General features: G+C 38.1%; 1 protein-coding gene across 7 annotated transcripts in view; it reads left to right on the top strand.

Moving 5' to 3' along the window:
* The window catches only part of PEAK1 (pseudopodium enriched atypical kinase 1), a 324,368-nt gene that overhangs the window by 262,075 nt on the left and 34,359 nt on the right, over positions 1-27,934 (top strand). For all 7 annotated transcript variants that reach the window (XM_058736962.1, XM_058736967.1, XM_058736964.1 and 4 more), the window contains one exon: positions 24,623-25,368. In XM_058736962.1, coding sequence (XP_058592945.1) covers positions 24,623-25,368 — 746 coding nt within the window. The remainder of the gene's footprint in view (positions 1-24,622; positions 25,369-27,934) is intronic.

Genomic DNA, 27,934 nt, shown 5'->3' with positions numbered 1-27,934 from the left:
TTTTCCCTGTTTTTTAAAGTTTTTATTTAAATTCCAATTAGTTAACATAGTGTAATATTAGTTTCAGTTGTGCAACATAATGATTCAGCCTTTCATATAGCACCAGGGTGGAGCCAGAAATTTTAATTCACATCAGAAAAAGTCCTGGTGTTTACTAGGCATATATTGAACACCTGCTACCATGAGTCCTGTGCCATGTGCGAAGGGTGTGACATGGTGCCTGCCTTGAGGGATTCACCTGGAGGAAAAGAGATGAACTTGTTAATGATTTCAGTATTATATGATAAATGCAGCGATAGAGTTACACATGGAATATCTTTTATGTTACACAGGGGAGGGTGTCAAAAGATGCCTTCCTAGAGGTAATTCTTGAACTGATCTAGCTGGTTGACAGAGGGAGGAAAGAGTATTCCAACCCAAAGCAACAACAGGAGCAAAAGCATGGAGGTATGAACCAGCTTGGTGCACATGGACACCACAACCATTTAGTGGTGCTAAAATATGAACTGAAGAGTTAAATGAGATAATACATTTCAAGCTAAAACCTTAGACTTGTTGCTCTTTGTGATAGTAACCCTTCATCAAAAGGTTTTAAGCAGAAGAATAATGTGATTAAATTTGCATTTTAGAACGTCTACTCTACAGGCTGCTGTGAGAGGATGGATTAGAAGTGAAGTATTTGTAGCCTAAAATCTAGTAGTTGGATACTTTGGCACGACCACATAAGATGAGAAAGGCCTCAACTAAGATAGTGGGAAGGGGAACAAGACAGGTTTCAGAGATACTTAAGGGGCAAAATACATAAGGCTTAGTGGTTACTTCGATATGAATGATGGGAAGAATCTGTGATGAATCTATGTCTCAGATTTCTGGCTTGGGGCAAGCTGACTGAAAGAAAGAAGATCCTAATTTTTGGAAGTATTTAAGGAGAGGCTGAAGGGCCATCTCTCAGAGATGCAGTGAAGAAGAATCCTACGAAGAGGGTGGACTAAATGACCTCAAAGGTGCCTGCCAATACAAAGATGCTCAGTTTTCCAATCATCTTCACTCTTCTTCCTTGAGTACCCAGTGACTTTCGATCTATCCTCCTTCCTTGAGCATCTCATAGTTTTCCTTTCTTCTAAAAAGCAAAGCCTAGGGCTGGATAAGGATTTCTCATTATTATTCTCCCATGATGTCAGGAGAGAGGGGAATAGCATGAGTTGGACTACCACATGTGCAGCACTGGCAAGATCCTTACGGACCTCTGACCAACTCTTACACTGGTAGAAATCAGTGGCGCATAAAAGCCTTCTTCTGCCTAGTTTCTCATCTTCTTTCTTTGTCTTTTTCCTTCATCAGGTTTTAGTAAGGAAGAATTATTTTAAGATCAGCTAGTGTAGTTGGAGATAAATGAGCCCTTAAGGCAAAAAGGTTGAGGTAGGTAACACTGTAGGAGAAATGCTCTAATACGTCCTTTTGAGAAACTCATTGTAACAATGCACATGCAGTTGAAAATACATTCTGTAAGGAAAAGACTTCCATTCTAAGTTCTAGGAGACTTGTATGATTTAGGTGTTGGGGAGAATATATTAGTTTACCCAAGCAACCGTCTTAGATACCATTTTCCAGTTGGAAGAGATTTTATAGTGAAACAGCTTACTCAACTTTTCCCATTCTTTTATGTTTTATGAAGCATCTTATAAGATGAAAAATTTACTGCTTATTTCCTATAGTATACTCTCAGACAGCATAATGTATCAGCATATCTTTCAGATGTTCTTACTGCACCAAATTTCTTTTATGATATCCTCAGTAAAATATATACTAATTTTTACTGATCATATGGCATCTTATGGCATCTCTTTAAAAATATCCATTAGCTGGGGGCACCTCAGTGGCTCAGTTAAGTGTCTAACTTTGGCTCAGGTCATGATCTTACAGTTCATGGGTTTGAGCCCCACATCGAGCTCTGTGCTGACAGCTCGGAGCCTGGAGCCTGCTTCGAATTCTGTGTCTTCCTCTTTCTCTGCCCCTTCCCAACTTGTGCTCTGTCTCTTCCTCTCTCTCAGAAATAAATAAACATTAAAAATACACACACACGCACACACACACTAGCTGGGGTGCCTGGCTGGCTCAGTTGGTAGAACGTGCAGCTCTTGATCTCGGGGTTGTGAGTCTGAGACCCATGTTGGGTGTAGAGATTACTTAAAAATAAAAATTTAAAAATCTTTTAATAAAAATCCATCAGCCAACATTAATTAAAGTTACTTATTTTATCTTATTTGTCTTGTCAGTTATGTAGGTAATTAGAAAAAGCGGAGCATTCCTCATATGAGTATTTCAAGTACCTCACATATATTAACTCATTTAATCCTCTCAACAACCTTAGGAACTTAGATCCCCATTTTTCAGATGAGGAAAATGAGTCAGAGTGCCTTGCCCCAAGTCACAGAACCAATAAGGACTGCATCAGGATTGGAACTCAGTTGGTCTTAACCTCAACTATAATGGTCATAACCACTAAGTTCTTATAAAAACTAAAGGACTGCAGCTGTCTCCCGTTTTTGTTTTTGTTTTTGTTTTGTTTTGTTTTGTTTTGTTTTGTTTTCTAAGTCATCTACTCTGAAACACACAATTTAAGAATTTTTCAAAATATTATGATTACTTAGAATACAAAAAATACTAGGTTATAGATGCCCCATCAGAAGGATAGCATTCTTTCAGCCTATTGCTTTACTTTTAAAAGTGGTAGGTGATGCTCCTAAAATGTTGCCTTATTTTCCTTAAGTGTTTTAAGTGGCTATACTTGATTCCATAGCATATGACACATCACATGGTTAGTTGCTCCTTTGGGAAGGTCTGTGTGAATAAAACAACTGAGTAATAGATAGGATTGACACCATCAGTTCTACAACTCAGGGGTTTCAATTTTTTTGTTCTTATTTTTTCCCTAATGAAATAAGTATGTTAGATTTCCAAATAAGCATTTGGAACTTACCTTTTTCAATATTTTCAATAAATCATTTTCAGAAAATTTTAAACTGTCCTTTTGGGTAATTTCTTGTGATTTAATTTCTTGTGATTTATTTTTTAAAAATCTGTGTTTAAAAACTGAAAAGAAGCAATACTTCTTAATGTAATCGCTTTAGAACCTTTCAAATAGTCTAGAACCAATCTAGTATTGCTTGCTTGCTTTTCTTTCTTTCATCTTCTTTTTTTTTTTTTATATATGAGGCAGAGGATGGATGGACCAGTGGAAGAAATTGACAGAGGAAAGTTAGGGGTTACCATTATTTTTACTGTGGAATTTATTTCTGAAAATTACATTGTAAAGTGGACCTAGGAAGCAGTGTAATATAGTAGAAAAAATCCTAAGTTTGGAAGATCAACCAGATTTTGGTTCATATAACAGCTGTGTCATTGCCCACCTGTGTGATCATAGGTCAGCTATTTAACATCCCTGAGCTTCAGTTTACTCATCTGAAATGAGAGAATAGTAACATCTGCTTTGTAGGGCTGATTGTGAAAGAACTTGGTATACAGAGGTGCTTCATAATTATAAGTTCCTTTATTTCATCCCAAAGATATGCTGTTGCTTTCTCCTTCAAATACATTTGATGTGCTAGCCAGAAAACGTAGAATAAAGTGGAAATAGTTTAAAATGTTTATTAGAAATGTTGAGTAAGCAGGAAAAAATATATAAATTCAAAAAGTTGTCAGTTGCCTACACAACTAATGACTGAAGTTGTGAATATAATACAGGATATGGGATCCCAAAGTGGCTAACAGAGACCAGAAGACAGATGACAAGTAATAGTAATGTCATTATGACAGATCCAGCTCCCCCAACATCTGCTAATTATAGCAACAAAGGGATACAGTTTGGATTTGTTTTGTAGTCCCCCCACTTCTTAGATAGTTCTGAAAACTAATAAGTTAAAAGAAAAAAAAAAAAACTCAACTGGAATAGGCTTTAATTACCCAACCTCAGAATCTCCCATTGGACCCCCACCCAGGATACAATGTCGTGACTCCACTGTAGTGTAACAAGAGCTGTTGTGATTCAACCATTCTTTCACAAAGCTACTAATTTATGCAAACCATACCTTAGAACCATTTTTTTTTCACTTTAGAGATCATTCACTGTGGTTAATGGGTGCCTTTTTCCTTGTCTTTAACATAAATAAAGCAAACTTTATTTTGTTTAAACTGGTTTAATTATTAGATTCTAGAGCTTGCCCTATCCAATACAGTCAGTAGCTACTAGCCACATCTGGCTATTTACATTTACATTCCTTAGAATATAAATAAAAATTCAGTTTCTTAGACTCACTAGCAGCGTTTCAAGTACTCAGGAGCTGCAGGTGGCTAGTAACTACTGTGTTGGACATGCACATATAGAACATTTCTGTCATCACAGAAAGTTCTGTTGGACAGCACTGTTTTAAAGAATCAGTTATTTGGGGGATTTGTATTTGTCTTATTGTGTTGTCTACTAACAAAAATCATATTGGTCTTTATGTAACTTGAAAACTCCTTTTTTTTTTAATATATGAAATTTATTATCAAATTGGTTTCCATACAACACCCAGTGCTCATCCCAAAAGATGCCCTCTTCAATGCCCATCGCTTACCCTCCCCTCCCTCCCACCCCCCATCAACCCTCAGTTTGTTCTCAGTATTTAAGAGTCTCTTATGCTTTGGCTCTCTCCCACTCTAACCTCTTTTTTTTTTCCTTCCCCTCCCCCATGGGTTTCTGTTAAGTTTCTCAGGATCCACATAAGAGTGAAACCATATGGTATCTGTCTTTCTCTGTATGGCTATTTCACTTAGCATCACATGCTCCAGTTCCATCCATGTTGCTACAAAGGGCCATATTTCATTCTTTCTCATTGCCACGTAGTACTCTATTGTGTATATAAACCACAATTTCTTTATCCATTCATCAGTTGATGGACAAAGCCTAAATGTCCATCAACTGATGAATGTAACTTGAAAACTCTTTAAGAAGGTTGCCCCTTACAGAGTGTTGATTTTACGCTGAGTGATGGTGATAGGAGATCACTGAACAAACTCTGATCTATAACATCTTAACCCCAAACTGAATTTAGCAGGGTATCAGCCACCCAAAATGATCTCCCAAAGAAATGATAGAATGTTTTTTCAATCAGACCTTCAACATTTTCCCCATGTTTCTTATGTCTATCTCAAGATGTCTAGAAGAAATATTGCTAGTTTTTTATGTGGCACACCCCACTACTTTATCAACCTCGTAAAATCAGGAGCTCATAATAACTTCTACTGTTAGAAATAAATCAGTGGCTTTAGCTCTCCTTCATTCACTTTGTAATTGAGTACTCTTTACATTCCTTTTTAGAAAGATCTATCAAGTCTCTATGTACAGATTCTTGGCTTGCTCTTCTTTCTGTGTGCCTAAAACCTAGCACATTATCTAAAACATGTGGTAGGTACTAAGAACATGTTTGAATGAATGAACCAAAAGTGAATTTGGCATTTGACTTTATAATATTCCCAGATTAGGGGAAGTTAAGCCCTTCTTAAGGAAAGGAGGAAATTTCATATAGGAAAGTTTCAAGACCCAGTTTATATGTTCTATTAATCAGTTGATGTTGTGTTTTTTTTTTCTAACACAGGCATATCTCAGAGATATTGCAGGTTCTGTGCCAGACCACCACAGTAAGACAAATACTACAACAAAGCAAATCTAATCAATTTTTTGGTTTCCCAGTGCATGTAAAAGTTATGTTTATACCATACTGTAGTCTGTTAAAAGTGCAATAGCATTATATCTAAAAAATATTATGAGTATCTTAAGAGATACTTTATTGCTAAAAAATGCTAACCATCATATAAGCTTTCAGTAGTCATAATCTTTTTGCAGGTAGAAGGTCTTGTTTGGTGTTGATGGCTGCTGACTGATCAGAGTGGTGGGTGCTGAAGGCTGGGGTGGGTGTGGCAATTTCTTAACGTAAGACAAACACTGCACAACTTTCAAAATTGGAGCCAATCTTCTCAAACCCTGCTGCTGCTTTATCAACTAAGCTTATGTCATATTCTAAATCCTTTGTTATCATTTCAACAATCTTCACAATATCTTAATCAGGAGCAGTTTCCATCTCAAGAAACCACCTTCTTTGTTCATCCCTAAGAAGCAAATCCTCATCCATTAAAGTTCTATCATGAGATTGTAGCCATTCTGTCCCATCTTTAGGCTCCATTTCTAGTTCTTTTGCTATTTTCACCACATCTGCAGTTACTTCCTCCACACAAGTCTTGAACTCCTGAAAGTCCTCTATGAGGGTTGGAATCCACTTCTTCCAAATTCCTGTTCATGTTTGTATTTTGACCTCTTCCCATGAATCAGGAATGTTCTTAATGGTATCTAGAATGGTGAATCCTTTCCAGAAGGTTTCCAATTTGCTTTTGCCAGATCCATGGGGGGGAATCATTATCTATGGCAGCTATAGCTTTACATAACAAGACTTGAAAGTCAAAATTACTCCTCGATCCATGGGTTGCAGAATGGATGTTATGTCAGCAGGCATGAAAACAACTTTAATCTTGCTGTACACCTCCATCAGAGCTCAGGTGACCAGGTGCATTACAAGATATTACAAACATATTTTGAAAGGAATTTTTTTCCTGAGCAGTATATCTAAATAGTAGGCTTAAAATATTCAGTAAACCATGTTATAAACAGATATTCTGTCACCCAGACTTTGCTGTTCCATTTATAGAACATAGGTGGAGGTGATTTAGCTTATCTTAAGGGCTTTATGGTATTTGGAAGGGTGAATGAGCACAGGCTTCAACTTAAAGCAGCTGGATGCAACTTCGTCAGCTGCATTATTCCGTAACAAAAGAGTTAGCCTGCCCTGTGAAACTTTGAAGCCAGGCAGTGACTTCTCTCTAGCTATGAAAGTCTGAAATGACATCTTCATAATATATACATTGAAAATCTGTTGTTCAGTGTAGCCACCTTCATCAATTATCTAGCTAGATCTTATGGATAAGCTGCAGCTTCTACATGCGCACTTGCTGCTTCACCTTATTTAACCTGACACTTCACCTTGCTTAGATGTATGGAGACAGCTCCTTTTCTTAAACCTTATGAACCAATCTCTGCTAGCTTCCAGCGTTTCTCCTGCAGCTTCCTCACCTCTAGCCTTCTTAGAATTGAAGAGAGTTGGGGCTTTGCTCTGGATTAGTCTTTGGTTTAAGGGAATGTTGTGGCTAGTTTGATCTTTTCAGATCACTAACATTTCTTCATAACAATAAGGCTGTTCTACTTTCTTATCATGTGTGTGTTCACTAGAGTAGCACTTTTAATTTCCTTCAGGTTTTCCTTTGCATTCACAACCTGACAAACTCATGCAAGAGCCCTAGCTTTCAGACTATCTCAGTTTTCAATATACCTTGCTCACTAAGCTTAATTATTTCTAGCTTTTGATTTAAAATGAGGGATGTGCCTGGGTGGCTCGGTCGGTTAAGCGTCCGACTTCGGCTCAGGTCATGATCTCACGGTCCGTGGGTTCGAGCCCCGTATCGGGCTCGGTGCTGACAGCTCAGAGTCTGGAGCCTGTTTCAGATTCTGTGTCTCCTTCTCTCTGTGACCCTCCCCCGTTCATGCTCTGTCTCTCTCTGTCTCAAAAATAAATAAACGTTAAAAAATAAATAAATAAATAAAATAAAACGAGGGATGTGCAACTCTTCCTTTCACTTAAAATTTAGAGGTCAATTTAAGGTTATTAATTGGCCCAATTTCAATAGTGCTGTGTCTCGGGGAATAGGGAGACTGAGGAGAGGGAGAAAGACCAGGGAATAGCTGATGAGTGGAGCAGTCAGAACACATTTAACCTATTAAGTTTGTTGTCTTATATGGGTGTGGTTTGTGGTGCCACAAAACAATTACAGTAGTAGCATCAAAGATCACTGAGCACAGACCACCGTAACAAATATAATAATAATGAAAAAGTTTGAAAAATTGCAAGAATAACTAAAATGTGACACAGACACAAAGTAGCAAATGCTGTTAGAAAAATGGCACCAATAGACTTACTGGATGTAGCGTTGCCACAAAGCTTCAGTTTGTAAATAGCAAACAAAAAAACGCAGTATCTACAAAACACAGTTGAACAACGTATGCCTGTATGAGGCTTAATCCAGAGGTTTCCTAGGTCAGGAGTTACCTAAACCAGGCCTCAGGCTCCTTTCTACATAGCCCCACAAGAAAAGATCCACATTTTAAAAAAAAATTTTTTTTTTTTTTATTTAAATCCAAGTTAGTTAACACATAGTGTAATAATGGTTTCAGGAGTAGAATTTAGTAATTCATTGCTTACATGTAACAACACCCAGTGCTCCTCCCAGCAAGTGCCTATTACCCATTTAGCCCATCCCCTACCCAACACCTCTCCAGCAACCCTCAGTTTGTTCTCTGTAATTTAAGAGTCTCTTATGGTTTGCCTCCTTCTCTGGTTTTATCTTGTATTTCCTAACCTTTCCCTATGTTCATCCGTTTTGTTTCTTATCCACATTTGAATAAAATCATAGGATATTTATCTTTCTCTGACTGACTTAGCATAATACATTCTAATTCCATCCATGCTGTCTCAAATGGCAAAATTTCATTCTTTCTGATGGCTGAGTAGTATTCCATTGTGTGTGTGTGTGTGTGTGTGTGTGTATGTGTATATGTATATATATGTGTGTGTGTGTGTGTGTGTGTGTGTGTGTGTGTGTGTGTGTATACACACACACACACACACATATATATACACACACACACATATATATCTATACCACTTCTGTATCCATTTGTTAGTCGGTGGACATTTGGCTCTTTCAAAATTTTGGCTTTATTGATAGTGCTGTTATAAACATTGAGGTGCATGTACCCCATTCAAATCAGCATTTTTGTATCCTTTGGATAAATACCTAGTAGTGCAATTGCTGGGTCATAGAATAGCTCTATTTTTAATTTTTTGAGGAAACTCCATACTGTTTTCCAGAGTGGCTGCACCAGTTTGCATTCCCAGTAGCAGTGCAAAAGGGTTCCCCTTTCTCTGCATCCTTGCCAACATCTGTTGCGTCCTGAGTTGTTAATTTTAGCTATTCTGACAGGTGTGAGGTGGTATCTCATTGTGGTTTTGATTTGTATTTCCCTGCTGATGAGTGATGTTGAGCATCTTTTATTTGTCTCTTAGTTACCTGAGGTTTCTTTGGAAAAGTGTCTATTCATGTCTTTTGCCCATTTCTTCACTGGATTGTTTGTTTTTGGGGTGTTGAATTTGATAAGTTCTTTATAGATTTTGGATACTAACCCTTTGCCCATACTGATATGTCATTTGCAAATATCTTCTCCCATTCTGTCAGTTGCTTTTTAGGTTTGTTGATTGTTTCCTTCGCTGTGCAGAAACTTTCTATATTGATGAGGTCCCAATAGTTCACTTTTGCTTTTGTTTCCCTTGCCACTGGAGACATGTCTAGTAAGAAGTTGCTGTGACTAATGTCAAAGAGGTTGCTGCCTGTTTTCTCCTCTAGGATTTTGATGGTTCCCTGTCTTACATTTAGGTCTTGCATCCCTTTTGAGTTTACTTTTGTGTATGGTGTAAAAAAGTGGTCCAGGTTCATTAAGATTGAATTTTTAAGTAATCTCCACACCCAATACAGGGCTCAAACTTACAACCCTGAGATCAAGAGTCGCATGCTCTACTGACTGAGCCAGGCAGGCACCCTTCTTCATTTTTTATCTTACTTACCTGGAGCATCTACTTAAGGTGCTACCTTTCAAACACTGAAAGAAAACATCTAAAAGTCTTCTATCTCCAGAACTTCCTTTGGCAGTATATTGATCCTCAGCATTAAATGTTAAGAGATGAGAAGTGCCTGGCTGGCTCAGTCAGTGGACCATGCAACTGTCGGTCTCAGAGCTGTGATTTCAAGCCCCACACTGGGTGTGGAAATTACTTAAATCTTTAAAAAAATGTTAAGAGCTACGTGTACTTAAAAGAGTGCCATTTCGTGGCTGGCCTTGATGTTATAATTATGGAATAATGTCATCATAAATAGAAGCTTTAAAAAAATAATTCAACAAATAATTATTGAGGAACTTCTGTGGGCCAGATATTATTCTACACAATTCAAAGTTAATGATTTGAAGGGCTCCTGGGTGACTTAATCGGTTGAGCATCTGACTGTTGGTTTCAACTCAGGTCATGATCTCACGGTTTTGTGGGTTTGAGCCCTGCGTTGGGCTCTGTGCTGGCAGCACGGAGCCTGCTTGGGATTCTCCGTCTCCCTCTCTCTCTGCCTTTCCCCTGCTCACTCTGTGTCTCTCAAAATAAATAAATAAACTTAAAAAAAAACAAAATTAATGATTTGAAACAAAGATTAAAGAATTGCACATTTTTAGATTATCTGGATGTTCACAAAAATAAAACAAAACCTGAGACTGACTACTTTGAACATTTGTTTGAGCATTTGTTGTACTTCCTAAAAATATAATTATTTCTATTTAAAAAGAAATCGTAGACTCCCTGTCTTTTAGCTTAGCTGCATTCACATTTAAAAATAGTTTCCCATATACTGGAATTAGTTGGCAGAGTGCAATATTCAAATTACATAGATAACTTACCCCTCAAATAAATAATCTCTGTTCTTGGAGAGGTTTTCAAATGAGATTCTACAAAAATTCAGTCTGTCAGCTGCTATGCCACTGACATTCTTTAAAGTGATCACTATATCTCTTTATTTGAGGCTATACCTAAAATGGTCTTTGGAGGTCAGCTTTGTTTTATCATTTGGCATGAAGTTGATGTCCCCTGGGGTTTGCCAGTTGGTGCCTCCATTTGACTGTAGTGGGACCCTTCCTCCTAGGTTGCTGACGCCTGCTGCCAGGAGATGATATAGTGAGTGCTAGGTTCAGCCAGTGAGAGGCCTACTCACTTGACAAGGCTGGTGCACAGTGGTATGTGACATCTATATTTATAAACCATAGTGCATTATTTCCCAGTTTGGAGATGGTTGTCTCTTCCTTTGTCCTCTCTTTTCCTGTTCTCATTTATATTACTTGTCATGAGCCCTGGGGGAAAAAATTAGGGTGAAATTACAATTTAAGTGGAAAAAATATGTTATATTTATTTGGGTTTTAGTACTTTCATTCAGCAAACATTTGTCAAACAGCAACTATCTGCTGGGGACAAAGCTGGGTGCTGGAAATAGCAATGCTATCTCCAAGGACTCTTGGTCAGTCTTTAGGAAAGATAGACATGGGCTGGACTCTTAGGAGCTCCTGTGCTAGTTGCTATGAGGCAGGTATTTAGTGGTTTACTGAAAGCCTCTGCCTGAAGCAGTCTAGGAGAGGTGGGGGGGGGGGGTCACTTAGGTTTTGAGCAGAGCTTGAAAGAAGAGTAACTACTCTGACACATTGACAAGCAAGGGAGAACATTGCAGGTAGAGAGAAGTGTATGTACAAATCCTAGACCTTAGTAGAGCAATGAATGTTCAGTTAACTATAGGTAATGAATCAGAGTAGATTAAGTACAGAGTGAAAGGGGGCAGAGTAGGTAGGGGAGATAAAACAATGAAAAAGGAAGGGTAGATCATAAATGTTATGTATACGTCACAATGACTATATCTTTTTTTTTTTTTTTTTTTCTCAGAGAGAGAGCAAGCAGGGCAGAAGGGCAGAGGGAGAGAGAATCTTAAGCCGGCTCCACACTCAGCATGGAGCCCAATGTGGGGCTCGATCCCACAATCCTGGGATCATGACCTCAGCTGAAATCAGGAGTCAGACTGAGCCACCCATCTGCTCCAGTATATCTTTTATCTATAGGAAATGGAGAGCCACTGAAAATTTATGAATAAAAGGACATGATCAGGATTTTTAAAAGATCATTCTGGGATCTACCTATGAGATAATTGGAGGCAGAGAGACCAACCAGGAGACCATGACATTCCTGTCTTACTGAAATGAAGAGTTAATTATACTTATTAGTATACTGCTCTTGTCCAAATGTGTCATCATTAAGTGCCTTTAATCCCTAGCACCCCAAGATGGTAATGAACTGTCAGGTCTTAAGCAAACATTTGCTGTGGTTTGTCTCTAGTGTCTTCAGTGGTAGTGCCTTTCAGCACATGTCTGTAATGATGGAGTTATTATTTTGAGTTTTTCAGTATTCAATCATCTTTAAAATGTTGATCTTTAGAAATAATATTTTTCATATTTCTTTTCTACTTATCATACCAATCTTATAAGTTTTAAGAGTCCTATATCAATCATTCTCCTTCCTGAGGAGTTTTAAACACCCTTTTGGCTTCTTCAAAGTGTCATTAAATTATTCCCTTTTAATTCATCTTTCATCATTTACTTTACAGAGTGTGATATAGGGGCTAATCTGTCAGTCCAAAGACATTTTTAAGTGGGGAGACAGTAAAGAGATAGAGTAAGGAAGCTCAAAAAGAGGGGAAAGTAAGGTTTGAATGCAGTTCAGTCAAACGTATTTGTCCAAAAGAACTTTTTTAGTTTATAGCAAGGCAAGATTTAGAACCCAATATATTTTTTTTTCTGTTTAGAGAGCTGGTATGCCACAAAAATGTAGAGTATGTGATGTTATATCAGGACTACTGAAAGCTGAGCTTAGTGTCTGGTCCCAGAGGCTTGAGAGGAATGTACAGGATTAAAAGTTTAAAATAAAAACAGCCAAGATACCAAGCTTTTAAAACATTGACCCTGATGACTGGAATTCAGTTAGGAGAACTTGTCTTTCTTAGGGAAAAAAATAAAAACACAAGACACTTGTAGACGTGGGAGAATGGCTTGACCTATTTGCACGGGCTGTGGAATGCTCATGGTTTCATTGGAAATGCAGAAGTTTCTGAGTCTCATGTGGAATCTCCACAGCTCCCAGGAGATCTTTGCAAAGAGGAACCACTATTAACTTCTTTATTTCCTTGCTGCCTTGGCTGTCCATTTTCATTTTGGAGTGATGAGCAACTCTTCTGACTCTGCATCCTTCAGTCGGTAGCCGTTTCCTGCCCAGCTACTGTGTGTGTCACATTGCACCAGGTTCTGAGGGCGTGTAAAAAAATACACATGTTGTAAAAGGCTAAAAATGCCTTAGTAGAGCAAAAAGTGCTAAGACAGCAAGAGGAAAAAGTGAGAATTCCCAGTCTGGAGGGGAGGGGTAGAGAATAGGGAGGCTTCAGTGGAGAAGGGCCATCTGAGCTGGGCTACAACAGAATACCTTTACTACAGCAGAGACGTGGAAAAAAAAATTTGGAGAATATTCAAAGAACAGGAAGCAAGTGTTCATGTGGCAGAGTTGATGAGAAATAGTGATAGATAAGACTGAGAGCCTTGACCAGCTTGCTGAGGAGTTTGGACTTTGTTCTATAGGTGGCGGAAAGTGGCATGATCAGCCCTCTTCCACCTCCTCTGATAAGAATTAAAGAGCTGCTGATTGTGATAGACTTTGTCTCACTTGATGGTTCTGAGGTGTTTTTTTTTTTTTTTCTTTTTAAGTACTTTGGGAACCCATTCCTTCCATGTCTGCGATTATTTTTGGTTGTTCTGATTTGGAGAAATTGGTAGAAAATGACACCCATAAAGTTTCTTCTAGGGATGTGGAAAAGGCAAGAATAAGTTTGTGTTTCTAGTTTTTCCATTTATTCATTAATACCTTCCTTCCTTTTTTTCCTTCTTTCCTTCCATTCTCCTCAGCCAGATTCTTTGCTTGATCCTGGGTATGCAAATGAGACCCAGTGTCTGCCCTCCGTGAGCAACACCAGTGGGGAATTTAGACAGGGGCACAAGTCAAGTATTGTCAGTACTTGGAGAGAAGTGTTCACAGGATATATATGAGGTCCCAAGAAAAAGAGGTCAATTTCGGGGAGTAGAATAAGAAACACTTCTCAGAGGCAGAATGTTTAAAGATGAGAGGAGAGGGAAACCATTCCTGGAAGAGGGCTGGCGTAAGTGGAGATCCAGAGCATGAAGTAGCCAAGAGTGCTAAGGAAACTGCAAGCAAGTTGGTAGCTCTGACTTAAGATGCAAGATGAAATGCTACAAGAAAAATAGGTACAGCCAGGGCTGGGTCGTGAAACGCTTGCTTTCTGTGCTTGAGCAAAGAAAACTCTGTTCTCAGGATCAAGTCCAAATTCTCAATGACAAATTTTTTAAGTAGAGGAGTGCCACAATCAGCTTTAGTGTTCAAAAAAAAAAAAAAAAATCTCTGTAATGGCCAGCGTGGTGAGGGAGGCAAAACTCGAGACAGTGATAACAGGGGACTGTCACAGTAGTCAAGCACAGACGATAAGGGGCTGGTGCAGTTCACCGCTTCTGAGCCTTCTCCATCACACTTCGTCTCTGAAAGGTCTGGGTCAGCAAGTGGAAAGTAAAGGTTTGTTTGAAAGCCTATTTCTGTCATGTTGTGAATAAACTATGTTCTGACTTCTCACATTAACTGAGGTAAAATAGGGCTGGGGCAGCTCTGGGAAGGAGGCTCACTACCATCACAGGAAGAGTACAATTAATACCGAGCCCCTCCATCCCTGGTGATGTTAAGGGCACAGAGGAATGGGAAGAAGTGACTAGAAACTGGATTTATGGTAGTTTCTAAGAATGAATTGTCGATTTTCTTTATTGAGATATAATTTACATACCATAAGATTCAGAGGGTGCAATTCCATGAGTTTTAGTAGAACTTTACAACCATCACCAGTATCTAATTCCAGCACATTTTTATCACCCTAAACAGAAACCAGTCTCTCTCCATTTCCATTCTCCGCATCCCATAGCAGTCACTAATCTACTTTCTGTCTGTAGGGATTTACATATTTCTGGATATTTCATGTAAGTGGAATCATACCATATGTGGGCTTTTGTGATTGGCTTCTCTCACTTAGCATATTTTCAAGGTTCATACAGGTTGTAGCATGTATCAGCACTAATTTTCTTTTCATGGCTGAATATTCCTTTATTTATCCATTCATCAGTTGATGGACATGTGGGTTGTTACTCCTTTTTGGCTATTAGGAATAATGTTACTAAGAATATTTATGTGTAAGATTTTATGTGGACATATGTTTTCACTTCTCTTGGATATATATGTAGGAGTGGAAATCCAGGATCATGTAGTAACTTGGTTTTACTTTTTTTTTTTTTTTTTTTTTTTTTTTTGGGACAGAGAGAGACAGAGCATGAACGGGGGAGGGGCAGAGAGAGAGGGAGACACAGAATCGGAAACAGGCTCCAGGCTCCGAGCCATCAGCCCAGAGCCTGACGCGGGGCTCGAACTCACGGACCGCGAGATCGTGACCTGGCTGAAGGCGGACGCTTAACCGACTGCGCCACCCAGGCGCCCCTTGGTTTTACTTTTTGAGTAACTACCAAACTATTTTCCAAAGTGATTGCACCATTTTAGAGTCCTACTAGCAATGTGTGAGGGTTTGAATTTCTCCATATCCTCACAAACACTTGTCCATCTTTTTTATTAGAGCTGACTTAGTAGATGTGAAGTGGTCTCTCATGGTTTTGGTTTTGGTTTTGGTTTTGGTTTGCATTTACCTAATGGGTAGTGATGTTGAGCATCTTTCTATGTGCTTATTGGCCATTTGTTTACCTTCTTTGGAGAAATGTCTGTGCATACCCTTTGCCCACTTGTAATGGGTTTTTTATCTTTTTATTATAAATTATTTACAAATTCTGGATATAAGTCTCTTACCAGATACATGATTTGCACATATTTTCTCCCATTCTGTGGGTTGTCTTTTCACTTTCTTAAAGTTGTCCTTTGAAGCACAAAAGTTTTTAATTTTTATGAATTCCAATTTATTATTTATTTTTTTGCTTGTGCTTTTAGGTGTCATATCTACAAAATCATGGCCTAATCCATGGTTGAAAAGTGTATTCCTATGTTTTCTTCTAAGAGTTTTATAGTTTTCATTCTTATGTTGAGATGTTTGCAATATTTTGAGTTACTTTTCGCATATACTATAAGGTAGGAGTTCAACTTCATTCTTTTGCATATGGATATCCAGGTGTTCCAGCACTATTTTTTGGAAAGACTGCTATTTCCCTATTGAATTGTCTTGGTGTCCTTGTTGGAAATTAGCCATAAATATACAGGTTTATTTCTAGACTTTCTTTTTTTTTTTTTTTTTTTTAATTTTTTTTTTCAATGTTTTTTATTTATTTTTGGGACAGAGAGAGACAGAGCATGAACGGGGGAGGGGCAGAGAGAGAGGGAGACACAGAATCGGAAACAGGCTCCAGGCTCCGAGCCATCAGCCCAGAGCCTGACGCGGGGCTCGAACTCACGGACCGCGAGATCGTGACCTGGCTGAAGTCGGACGCTTAACCGACTGCGCCACCCAGGCGCCCCTATTTCTAGACTTTCAATTCAGTTCCACTCATCTTTATTTCTATTCTTAGTACATACAATCTTTTTTTAAAATTTTTAATTGAAGTATCGTTGACATACAATATTTATATTAATTTTAGGTGTACAACATAGTGATTCAACATTTGTATACATACAAAATGCTCACCTGTGGGGGATAAGCTTAGGATAAGCTTACACCAATGGGTTAACAAGGCATAAAGAAATACAAAGTCATAAAATGCTTACATCCGAGTTTGGGTAAACCAAATTGGCACCCCAGGAATAGGGGGGGCAAAGGCACCCCAAAATAGAAAGGGGGTGCAGAGCCCCTAGACTAGAGAGGGTGGGGCAAAGGCCCAAAATAGGAATGGGCCACAAAGGTGCCCAATACATAGGTATATGAAATAAACAAGATTAGATATTCATGGTGGAAGCACCCCCAATATAGTACTATAGCAGAAAAGCTGCTTTCACAGGAGGATAGGGCCAAGTTAAGTAAATTGGTGAATTGAACTGTGGACCACTGTGCTGCAGGCCAAGCAGCTCAGAGTGGAGATGGTTCACAAAAGAAAAGGTGCCTTATTAACCCTGAAGTTATTTCCCCATATGTCTCATCCCCTAGGCTAGTAAAGATAAACAGGCATGGCACCTCCTGTCTGCCATTAACAACCATCTACCCATCTGCTCGGTGCCAGGATTTTGTTTTATATTGACCCAAACCCCAAACACTGTATATCTTCAAAATACCCCTTTTCCCTCATGTCCCCAAGTTAATGTTCACAGTTTCTTTGTCTCTTTGTGCGTGCCCATCACATTTGTAAGCCTTCTGATCTTAATAAATACAGGGCAAGGACCCTTATTTGGGGCTCTTGTGTTTTCCCGGACATCAGCCATCTCTCGCTTTAATCCTGCATCTGCTCTTTTGCTGGCCAAAAGAGAACTTTAGACTTAGAGTCTATGACACTCACCAAGTGTAGTTACCATCTGTCATCATATAAAATTATTACAATATTATTGACTACAAGGGGCACCTTACTCTTGGTTTCGTCTCAGGTCATGATCTAGTGGTTCATGAGTTCAAGCCCCGCGTCAGGTTCTGTACTAACAGCACAGATCCTGCTTGGGATTCTCTCTCCCTTTCTCTCTGCCCCTCCCCTGCTTGCATGCCATCTCTCTTTCTCTCTATCCCTCAAAAATAAACATTTTTTTTAAATGGCCATTTACAGTATTATTGGCTACATTCACTATGCTGTATTTTTCATCTCTGTGACTATTTTATAACTGAAAGTTTGTACCTCTTAATCCCTTTCACCTGTTTTGCCCATTCCCCCAACACACAGTACATACAATCTTGATTACTTTAGTTTTGAAGTAAGTTTTGAAATCGGGAAATGTGAGCTCTCCAACTTTTTCTTTTTCAAGATGTTCTTTGCTTACTCTAGTTCCATTGTATTTCCGTATGAATTTTAGTATCATTCTGTCAATTTCTGCAAGAAAACCAGCTGGGATTTTGATAGGGATTACATTAAATCTTCAGAACAATTTGGAGAGTATTTCCATCTTAACATATTAAGTCTCTGATACGTGAACATAAGATGTCTTTCCATTTATTTAGGTCCTTAATTTCTTCAATGCTGTTGGTTAGTTTCCAGTGCATAAGTCTTGCCTTTCTTTTGTTAAGTTTATTCCTAAATACTTTATTGTTTTTGATGATATTATAAATGGAATTGTTTTTTAGTAATAATTTTTTGATTGTTCATTGCTAGTGTATAGAAATACAATTGTTTTATACAGATCTTATATCTTGCAACCTTGCTGAATTGATATATTAGTTCTAATAATTTTTTGTGAATTCCTTAGGCTTTCCTATATGCAAGATTATGTTACCTTTGAAAACAGATAATTTTACTTCTTCTCCAATCTGGATGTTTTTGTTTCTTTTTCTTTCCTAATTGCCCTGGCTAGGCCCTTCAGTGAAATGTAGAATAGAAGTGACAAGAATGGAAATCCTTGTTTTATTCCTGATCTTAGTGGGGAAATACCGAGTTTTTTACCATTAAGGATGATGTTTGCTTTGGGGCTTTCGTAGGTGCCCTTTATCAGGTTGAGAACGTTCTCTCCTTTTCCCAGTATGTTCAGTGTTTTGTCATGGAAAGGTGTTGGATTTTCTCAAATGCTTTTTCTACATCTATTAAAGTGACCATGTAAGGTTTTTTTCCCTCCTTTATTCTGTTTGCATGGTGTATTCCATTGATTAACTTTCAGATGTTAAAACCAAGCATGCATTCCTGGGACAAATCTAAGTTTGTCATGGTGTATAATCCTTTTTATATGTTGCTAGATTCAGTTTGCTAGTATTTTGCAAAGATTTCTGTGTCTGTATTCATAAGGAATATTAGTGTCTAGTTTTCTTATGAATGCCCTTGTCCGATTTTGATGTGTAGGTAATACTGGCTTCATAGATTTCAAGCTGGGAAATGCTCCCTCCCCTTCTATTTTTGGAAGAGTTTGTGCAGGATTGATATTAATTCTTCTTCAAACATTTGCTAGAATTCATCAGTGAAGCCATGTTGCCCTGGACTTTCCTTTGTGGGAATATTTTAAATTAATAATTCAGTATCTTTTCTTGTTATAGGTACCTCTGGAAGTTTACCACTTAATTCTCTTTAAGCTCTAATTTATTCTTTTAGTCATTCAAGAAACATTATTGAGCATCTTTTACATCCAGGCCCTGTCCTGATATAGAGGATACAATAATGAATAAAGCAAAGTCCTGGCCTTCTTAGCATTCTCATTTTTCTTTGTCTCTCTCCTTCTTATGCTGTATGTGTGTGTGTGTGTGTGTGTGTGTGTGTGTGTGTGTGTGTGTGTACATTTTTTTGTTTGTGTTTATATGCAATATAGTTCTGTTCCTTATTAAAAAAATATCTATTCGCTACATGCCATTGGTGGAGAAAGGTGGACCTTAGGTTTGCTGTATGTATTGTGTTAGTTTGTATAAACTTCTGGGTGTTCTTGGAGAGAGTTGCATGAATGGGAAATGGACTATATTGTCATTACCATCACAGTTTATATTTGTGCCCACCCTTGGCATTGCTACAAGGACATGATTTTCATAAAAACAAACCACCATCTTTATTCATTATCACTCTCAGGTCCGTGCAGTGCCTTCTATTCTATCTGACCTTCAGTAGGAGCATGTATTAGTTTCATAGGGCTGCTGTAACAAACTTCCATGAAGTAAGTGCCTGAAAACAAGAGAAATTTATTCTCTTGCAGTTTTGGAGTTTAGAAGTCTAAAATCCAGCTGTTAGCAAGGCCATGGTTTCTCTGAAGCTCCGGACAGAACCCTTTGCTTCTTCTCCCTAGCATCTGGTGATGCCATTGATCCTTGACATCCTTGTCTTGCTGCTGCATTGTTCTACTCTCTGCCTCTGTTGTCACATGGCATACTCTCTTTTGTCTCTTTTTATATGATGTTTTCCTCTTTTTATGAGGGCACCAGTCATATTGGGTTAAGGCCTACCCTAGTGACCTGATCTTAACTTGATTACCTCTGCAATGACTCTATTTCTAAATCAGGTTACATTCACAGGTACCAGGGTTTATGACTTCAACATTTGGGGGGAGAGAATGTAATTCATCCCATAACAGAACATTATACTCTCATTCTGAGATAGTTAATGGAGGCCTCATTATTTTAATAACATTACTAATTATAATAACTGTTATAAAAAGTTGTATTTCTCTTTCTTTAAAAAATAATGTTGGGGCACCTGGGTGGCTCAGTCAGTTAAGTGTCTGGCTTCAGTTCAGGTCATGATCTCACAGTTCACAAGTTCAAGCCCTGCATTGGGCTCTGTGCTGACAGCTCAGAGCCTGGAGCCTCCTTCGTATTCTGTCTCTCTCTCTCTCTCTCTCAAAAATAAATAAAAAACATTAAAAAATAATAATAATGTCTCTCTCCATTATACAATAAGCCCAAAAGGTGTCATTGATCACACACGTGTATATTTTTTTAGTATAGTTGACACACAATGTTACTTTAGTTTCAGGTGTACAACATAGTGATTCAACAAGTTTATACATTATGCTTTGTTCACAAGTGTAGCTACTGCCTCTCACCATACATCACTGTTACAGTGTCATTGACTTTCTTCCTTATGTCTTGCCTTTTGTTCCATGACTTATTCATTCCATAAATGGAACCCTGTATCTCCCACTCCCCCTCACCATTTTGTCCATTCCCCCACTCCCCTTCCCTCTGGCAACCATCAGTTTGTTCACTGTATTCTGCTTTTTGTTTGTTTAAATTTGGGTTTTTGTTTTGGGAAGGTTAGATTCCACTTATGTATGAAATTGTGTTACTTGTCTTTCTCAGTTTTATTTCACTTAGCATAATACCCTTTGTGTATTATGCTATCTTTGGTTAAATACCCATGTGCAATTACTGGACTGTATGGTATTTCTATATTTTTTAATGTTTATTTATTTTTGAGAGAGAGGGAGAGGCAGAGAGAGAGGAAGAGAAGGAGACAGAGGATCCAAAGCAGGCTCTGCACTGACAGCAGAGAGCCCGATGTGGGGCTCCAGCTGACAAGTTGCGAGATCAGGATCTGAGCCAAAGTCAGACACTTAACTGACTGAGCCACCCAGCCGCCCCTGCTATTTCTATTTTTAATTTTTTGAGGAACCTCCATACTGTTTTCCCACAGTGGCTACACCAATTTACATTCCTCCCAACCAGTGCAGGAGGGTTCCTTTTTCTCTGCATCCTTGCCAAGATGTCATTTCATGTCTTTCTTATTTTAACTGTTCTAACCGGTGTGAGGTGATATCTCATTGGTGTTATGATTTGCATTTCCCTGATGATAAGTGATGTTGAGTGACTTTTCTTGTGTCTGTTGGCCATCTGTATGTCTTCTTTGTACATTCAGTCCTCTGATCATTTTTTAGTTGGATTGTTCGGCTTTTTGTCATTGAGTTGTAGAAGTTCTTTATATATTTTGAATATTAACCCCTTATGAGATACATCCTTTGCAAATACCTTCTCCCATTCAGTAGGTTGCCTTTTTGTTCAATTGATGATTTTCTTTGCTGTGCAAAAGATTTTTGTTTTATTTTGGTGTAGTCCCAGTAGTTTATCTTTGCTTTTGTTACCTTAGGAAGCATATCTAGAAAAATATTACTATAGCTCTCACATTTAGGTTTTTAATTCATTTTGAGTTTATTTTTGTGCATGGTGTTAAAAGGTAGTCCAGTTTCATTCTTTTACAGGTAGCTGTCCAGTTTTCCCAGCAACATTTATTGAAGAGACTGTCTTTTCCCCGTTTTGTATTCTTGCCTCTTTCATCATAGATTAATTGATCATATAATTGTGGGTTTGTTTCTGGGTTCTCTATTCTGTTCTGTTGATCTGTGTCTATTTTTGTGTCAGTACCATAATGTTTAGATTTGCAGTACAATCAAAAAAATTTTTTTATTATATTTATTTATTTTGAGAGAGAGAGGCACAGAGTGCAGGTGGGGAGGAGCAGGCTCCAGGCTCTGAGCTGTCAGCGCAGAGCCCAATGCAGGGCTCAAACTCACAAGTGTGAGATCATGACCCAAGCCGAAGTCAGATGCTCAACTGACTGACCCAGGCACCCCTGCAGTATAATTTGAAATCTGAAATTTTGATACTTCCAGATTTGTATTTCTTTCTCAAGATTGCATTGGCTGTTTGGGGTCTTCTGTGGTTCCATACAAATTGTAGTATTATTTGTTCTTGTTCTGTGAAAAATAATGTTGGTGTTTTAATAGGGATGGTATTGAATCTGTAGATCCCTTTGGCTAATAGAGACATTTTAACAATAATAATTCCTCAGATTCATGAGCATGGAATATCTTTCCATTTGTGTGTGTCTTGTGTAATAGTTTTCAGAGTACAGGTCTTTCACCTCTTTGGTTAAGTTTATTCCTAAATTTTTGGTGCAATTGTAAATGGAACTGTCTTCTTAATTTCTCTTCCTTCTACTTTGTTATTAGTATATAGAAGATAGAAGCACTACTGATTTCTGGGTATTAATTTTGTATCCTACAACTTTACTGAATTCATTTATTACTTCTAGTTGTTTTTGGTGGAGTCTTTAAGATTTTCTATGTATACTATCATGTCATCTGCAAATAGTGACAGTTTAACTTCTTTACCAACATAGATGCCTCTTATTTCTGTTCTTGTCTGATTACTGTGGCTAGGATTTCCAGTACTATGTTGAATAAAGAGGCAAGAGTGGACATCCTTGTCTTTTCCCTATCATGTTGAGGTATGTTTCCTCTAACCCTACTTTGTTAAGAGTTTTTATCATGAATGGATGTTGAGTTTTGGCAGATGCTTTTTCTGCATCTGTTGACTTGATCATATGATTTTTATCCTTCATTTTATTGATGTGGTATATCACATTGAGTGATTTGTGAATATTGAACCACCTTGCATCCCCAGGATGAATCTCACCTGATCATGGTGAATGATTTTTTAATGTATTGTTGAATTCAGTTTGCTAATACTTTGTTGATGATTTTTACATCTATGTTCATCAGGAATATTGGCTCATATTTTTCTTCCTTTTTTTTTTTTTTTTTTTTGGTGTCTTTGTCTGGTGTTGGTATCAGGGTGATGCTGGTCTTATAGAATGTATTTAGAAGCTTTCCTTCTTTTTCTATTTTTTAGAATAGTTTGAGAAGAATAGGTATTAACTCTTCTTTAAATGGTTGAATTCACCTGTGAACCCATCTGGTCCTGGACTTCTGCTTTTGGTAGTTGTTTTTATTACTGATTCAGTTTCATTACCTGTAGTCAATCTGTTGAGATTTTCTATTTCTTTCTGGTTCAGTTTTTGAAGATTATATGTTTCTAGGAATTTATTTCTTGTAGGTTGTTTAATTTGTTGACATACAACTTTTTGTAGTATTCTCTTATATTCCTTTGTATTTCTGTTGTATCAGTGTTACTTCTCTCTTGTTTCTGATGTTATTTATTCGGGTCCTTTCTGTTTTTTACTTAATAAGTCTGGCTAAGGGTTTATCACTTTTGTTTATCTTCAAAGAACCAGCTCTTGGTTTCATTGATTTCTTTCTTTTTCTTTTTCTCTCTCTCTCTTTTGTGTGTGTGTGTGTGTGTCTATACATTTATTTCTGCTCTAATCTTCAGTATTTCCTTCTTTCTATTTACCTTGGGTTTTGTTTGTTCTTCTTTTTCTAGTTCCTTTAGGTGTAAGGTTAGATTTTTTTATTCAAGCTTTTTCTTATTTCTTGAGGTAGGTAGGCCTGTATTGCTATGTATTTTCCTCTTAGAACTTCTTGTGCTGTGTCCCAAAGATTTTGGACCATTTTTGTTTTCATTTTCACACATGTGTATTTTATTGTCTTCCAAATGCAGGTGCTAGAAAGGAAGCAGAGATGATTGGTTCTATAACTAGGGCTTGTAAGAGATGTTCAAAAGTAGTATCACTCAAATCATAGTTTATATACCTTCAAAATAAAATAGAAAGTCATAAGAGTTTGTGAAGGATGTTTGGAACAGCAGTTGACTACTAATATATATTGTTCCCTTTATCCCAATCACAAGAATTATACATAGACCAGTTTAAGACTAGTGCTAGAATCCATCTCTAGAGTGAAATAAAATAACATGTTTATGAAATTGTATTCATATGTGTTGGATTGAAAATGACAAGTGCTATATACAATATAGGGTAACTTTGGAACCAGGTTAAAAGAACAGAATAGTATCTTTTGATACTAGTGGTTCCATTGCTAGTTTCCATTGTTTTTTAAAATGCTTCCAAGTGTTTTCTAATCCACAAATGTTTTCATTTCTACCATGTCACAATGTAATTATTTGAGTGTCTGTCACCCCTTCATATTCTAGTGTAGTAAAAATCAGCAATCTTGGGGGCAGGAGTGGAGAACTGAAGTCTTGTTGTTGTTGTTGTTGTTACAGCCCATTACCTTGTTCCTCTGGCACATGCTGAGACATGCTGAGACATTGCTCACATTTTATTGCTCCCACCAAGTCTTAGACTTTTACCTATTTGTTCTTTGGTTGCTTTTCTTCAACCATTTTGAATTAAGGCATTGACTTCTTATATTGTCATGGCCACCTCCTTAAGTTCCTTATTTCTCCTTAACTTTCAATTATGTAACAAGAATAAAAACTTAACTATTATTTCTTTCTTTCTTTTAAAACAATACAGGGCAATCTAGAGCAGCCATGATACCACCCAAGCATCCACGGCAGCCTAAGGGAACTTTGGATGATGCTGTTGTCTTTAGTGGGAAAACAGACGAAGAAACACCTAATGCTTCCCAACCTACACCACCCCCACTGCCAAAGAAAACGATCATAAGAGCCAATACAGAACCAATCCCCAAAGACCTCCAAAAATCCATGGAAACAAGTCTTTGTGTAATGGCTAATCCCACCTATGATATCGACCCCAACTGGGATGCCAGTAGTGCTGGCTCTTCCATCAGTTATGAACTCAAGGGACTGGACATTGAGTCTTATGACTCCTTGGAAAGACCTTTGCTCAAGGAGAGACCTATCCCCTCAGCAGCAAACAGTATCTCCAGCTTAACCACTCTCAGTATTAAGGATAGATTTTCCAACAGCATGGAGTCCCTGTCCAGCCGGCGTGGTCCCTCTTGCAGACAGGGCCGAGGCATACAGAAGCCACAGAGACAAGCACTTTATAGAGGACTTGAGAATCGGGAAGAAGTGGTGGGTAAAATCCGAAGCCTTCATACAGATGCCTTGAAAAAACTGGCTATTAAATGTGAAGACCTCTTCATGGCTGGACAGAAAGATCAGCTCCGTTTTGGGGTGGACAGCTGGTCAGACTTCAGGCTAACTAGTGACAAACCATGTTGTGAGGCAGGTGATGCAGTTTACTACACAGCTTCATATGCAAAAGATCCACTTAATAACTATGCAGTCAAGGTAAGAAAATATTATACATTTGATTTTAATCTTACCCAACACACTGTTATTGGGATGGGTCTGTTCTTTCCTCCATTCTTTTATTCAGCAAAAAGTTATTGATCATCTACCTTACACCAGATATTATAATAAGCAGGGGAGTTACTTACTATCTAAAGGGGAAAACAGATATGTTAAGAGACAGACTTACAGTATACTCTATTGCTAAGATAGAGGAAAACAGAATTCTGGGAGCTTAGAAGGACTTTAACCCAAACTTTAGAGGCCAGAGAATTCTGAAAGTAGCTAATCCTTGAGCTGTGATTGTTTGCGAAGGCTACCTATACAAATGGGTCTGTTATGTCCCTTCCACTCCATGTTTCTGTCTTTATTCTCTAGCAAATAAGAAACACTGGTCTGCCCCTGCTCTATAACTGTTCTGCTTCTTGGGGAGACATTTTTACAGAAGAAGGTAACCAATATTTGTTGATGTGCCAGGAACATTATTGGTGTTACATAATTTGATCTTCACATCAAGTTTATGAGGTTAAGATCTTTTTATCCATGTGACGGATGAGGAAAATAAAAGATAGGTGAGCTTACTTGCTTAGGGTCACACACAATTAGTTGAGCTGGGATTTGCACACAGATCTCTCTGACTCCATAGCCCAACTTACTTTATCCATTATGTCACATATTAATTTCTTAACTGTATATTGCCCATTCCAGACAAACAACCTCTTCACAAAAGCTAAAACTATTAACATTGAGAATTCTTGCCCAGTTACATTCACTGTAAATAAGCCATAGGCTTTGTCAATGTAACAAATAAAGCATGATCTTTGTTACATTTCCATTTTCATTTGTCTCAAGCTATTTTTTTTTATTTTTTTTTTATTTTATTTTTTTTTTATTTTTTAATATATGAAATTTACTGTCAAATTGGTTTCCATACAACACCCAGTGCTCATCCCAAAAGGTGCCCTCCTCAATACCCATCACCCACCCTGCCCTCCCTCCCACCCCCCATCAACCCTCAGTTTGTTCTCAGTTTTTAACAGTCTCTTATGCTTTGGCTCTCTCCCACTCTAACCTCTTTTTTTTTTTTTTTTTTTTTTCTCTTCCCCTCCCCCATGGGTTTCTGTTACGTTTCTCAGGATCCACATAAGAGTGAAACCATATGGTATCTGTCTTTCTCTGTATGGCTTATTTCACTTAGCATCACACTCTCCAGTTCCATCCACGCTGCTACAAAATGCCATATTTCATTTTTTCTCATTGCCACGTAGTATTCCATTGTGTATATAAACCACAACTTCTTTATCCATTCATCAGTTGATGGACATTTAGGCTCTTTCCATAATTTGGCTATTGTTGAGAGTGCTGCTATAAACATTGGGGTACAAGTGCCCCTATGCATCAGTACTCCTGTATCCCTTGGATAAATTCCTAGCAGTGCTATTGCTGGGTCATAGGGTAGGTCTATTTTTAATTTTCTGAGGAACCTCCACACTGCTTTCCAGAGCGGATGCACCAATTTGCATTCCCACCAACAGTGCAAGAGGGTTCCCGTCTCTCCACATCCTCTCCAGCATCTATAGTCTCCTGATTTCTTCATTTTGGCCACTCTGACTGGCGTGAGGTGGTATCTGAGTGTGGTTTTGATTTGTATTTCCCTGATGAGGAGCGCCGTTGAGCATCTTTTCATGTGCCTGTTGGCCATCCGGATGTCTTCTTTAGAGAAGTGTCTATTCATGTTTTCTGCCCATTTCTTCACTGGGTTATTTGTTTTTCAGGTGTGGAGTTTGATGAGCTCTTTATAGATTTTGGATACTAGCCCTTTGTCCGATGTGTCATTTGCAAATATCTTTTCCCATTCCGTTGGTTGCCTTTTAGTTTTGTTGGTTGTTTCCTTTGCTGTGCAGAAGCTTTTTATCTTCATAAGGTCCCAGTAATTCACTTTTGCTTTTAATTCCCTTGCCTTTGGGGATGTGCCGAGTAAGAGATTGCTACGGCTGAGGTCAGAGAGGTCTTTTCCTGCTTTCTCCTCTAAGGTTTTGATGGTTTCCTGTCTCACATTCAGGTCCTTTATCCATTTTGAGTTTATTTTTGTGAATGGTGTGAGAAAGTGGTCTAGTTTCAACCTTCTGCATGTTGCTGTCCAGTTCTCCCAGCACCATTTGTTAAAGAGACTGTCTTTTTTCCATTGGATGTTCTTTCCTGCTTTGTCAAAAATGAGTTGGCCATACGTTTGTGGGTCTAGTTCTGGGGTTTCTATTCGATTCCATTGGTCTATGTGTCTGTTTTTATGCCAATACCATGCTGTCTTGATGATGACAGCTTTGTAGTAGAGGCTAAAGTCTGGGATTGTGATGCCTCCTGCTTTGGTCTTCTTCTTCAAAATTACTTTGGCTATTCGGGGCCTTTTGTGGTTCCATATGAATTTTAGGATGGCTTGTTCTAGTTTCAAGAAGAATGCTGGTGCAATTTTGATTGGGATTGCATTGAATGTGTAGATAGCTTTGGGTAGGATTGACATTTTGACAATATTTATTCTTCCAATCCATGAGCAGGGAATGTCTTTCCA

Source organism: Neofelis nebulosa, chromosome 7, assembly GCF_028018385.1.
Source record: "Neofelis nebulosa isolate mNeoNeb1 chromosome 7, mNeoNeb1.pri, whole genome shotgun sequence".
Classification (NCBI taxonomy): Eukaryota; Metazoa; Chordata; class Mammalia; order Carnivora; family Felidae; genus Neofelis; species Neofelis nebulosa.
The sequence above is the reverse complement of the archived record's forward strand: the minus strand, read 5'-3'. Positions and strand labels throughout refer to the sequence as shown.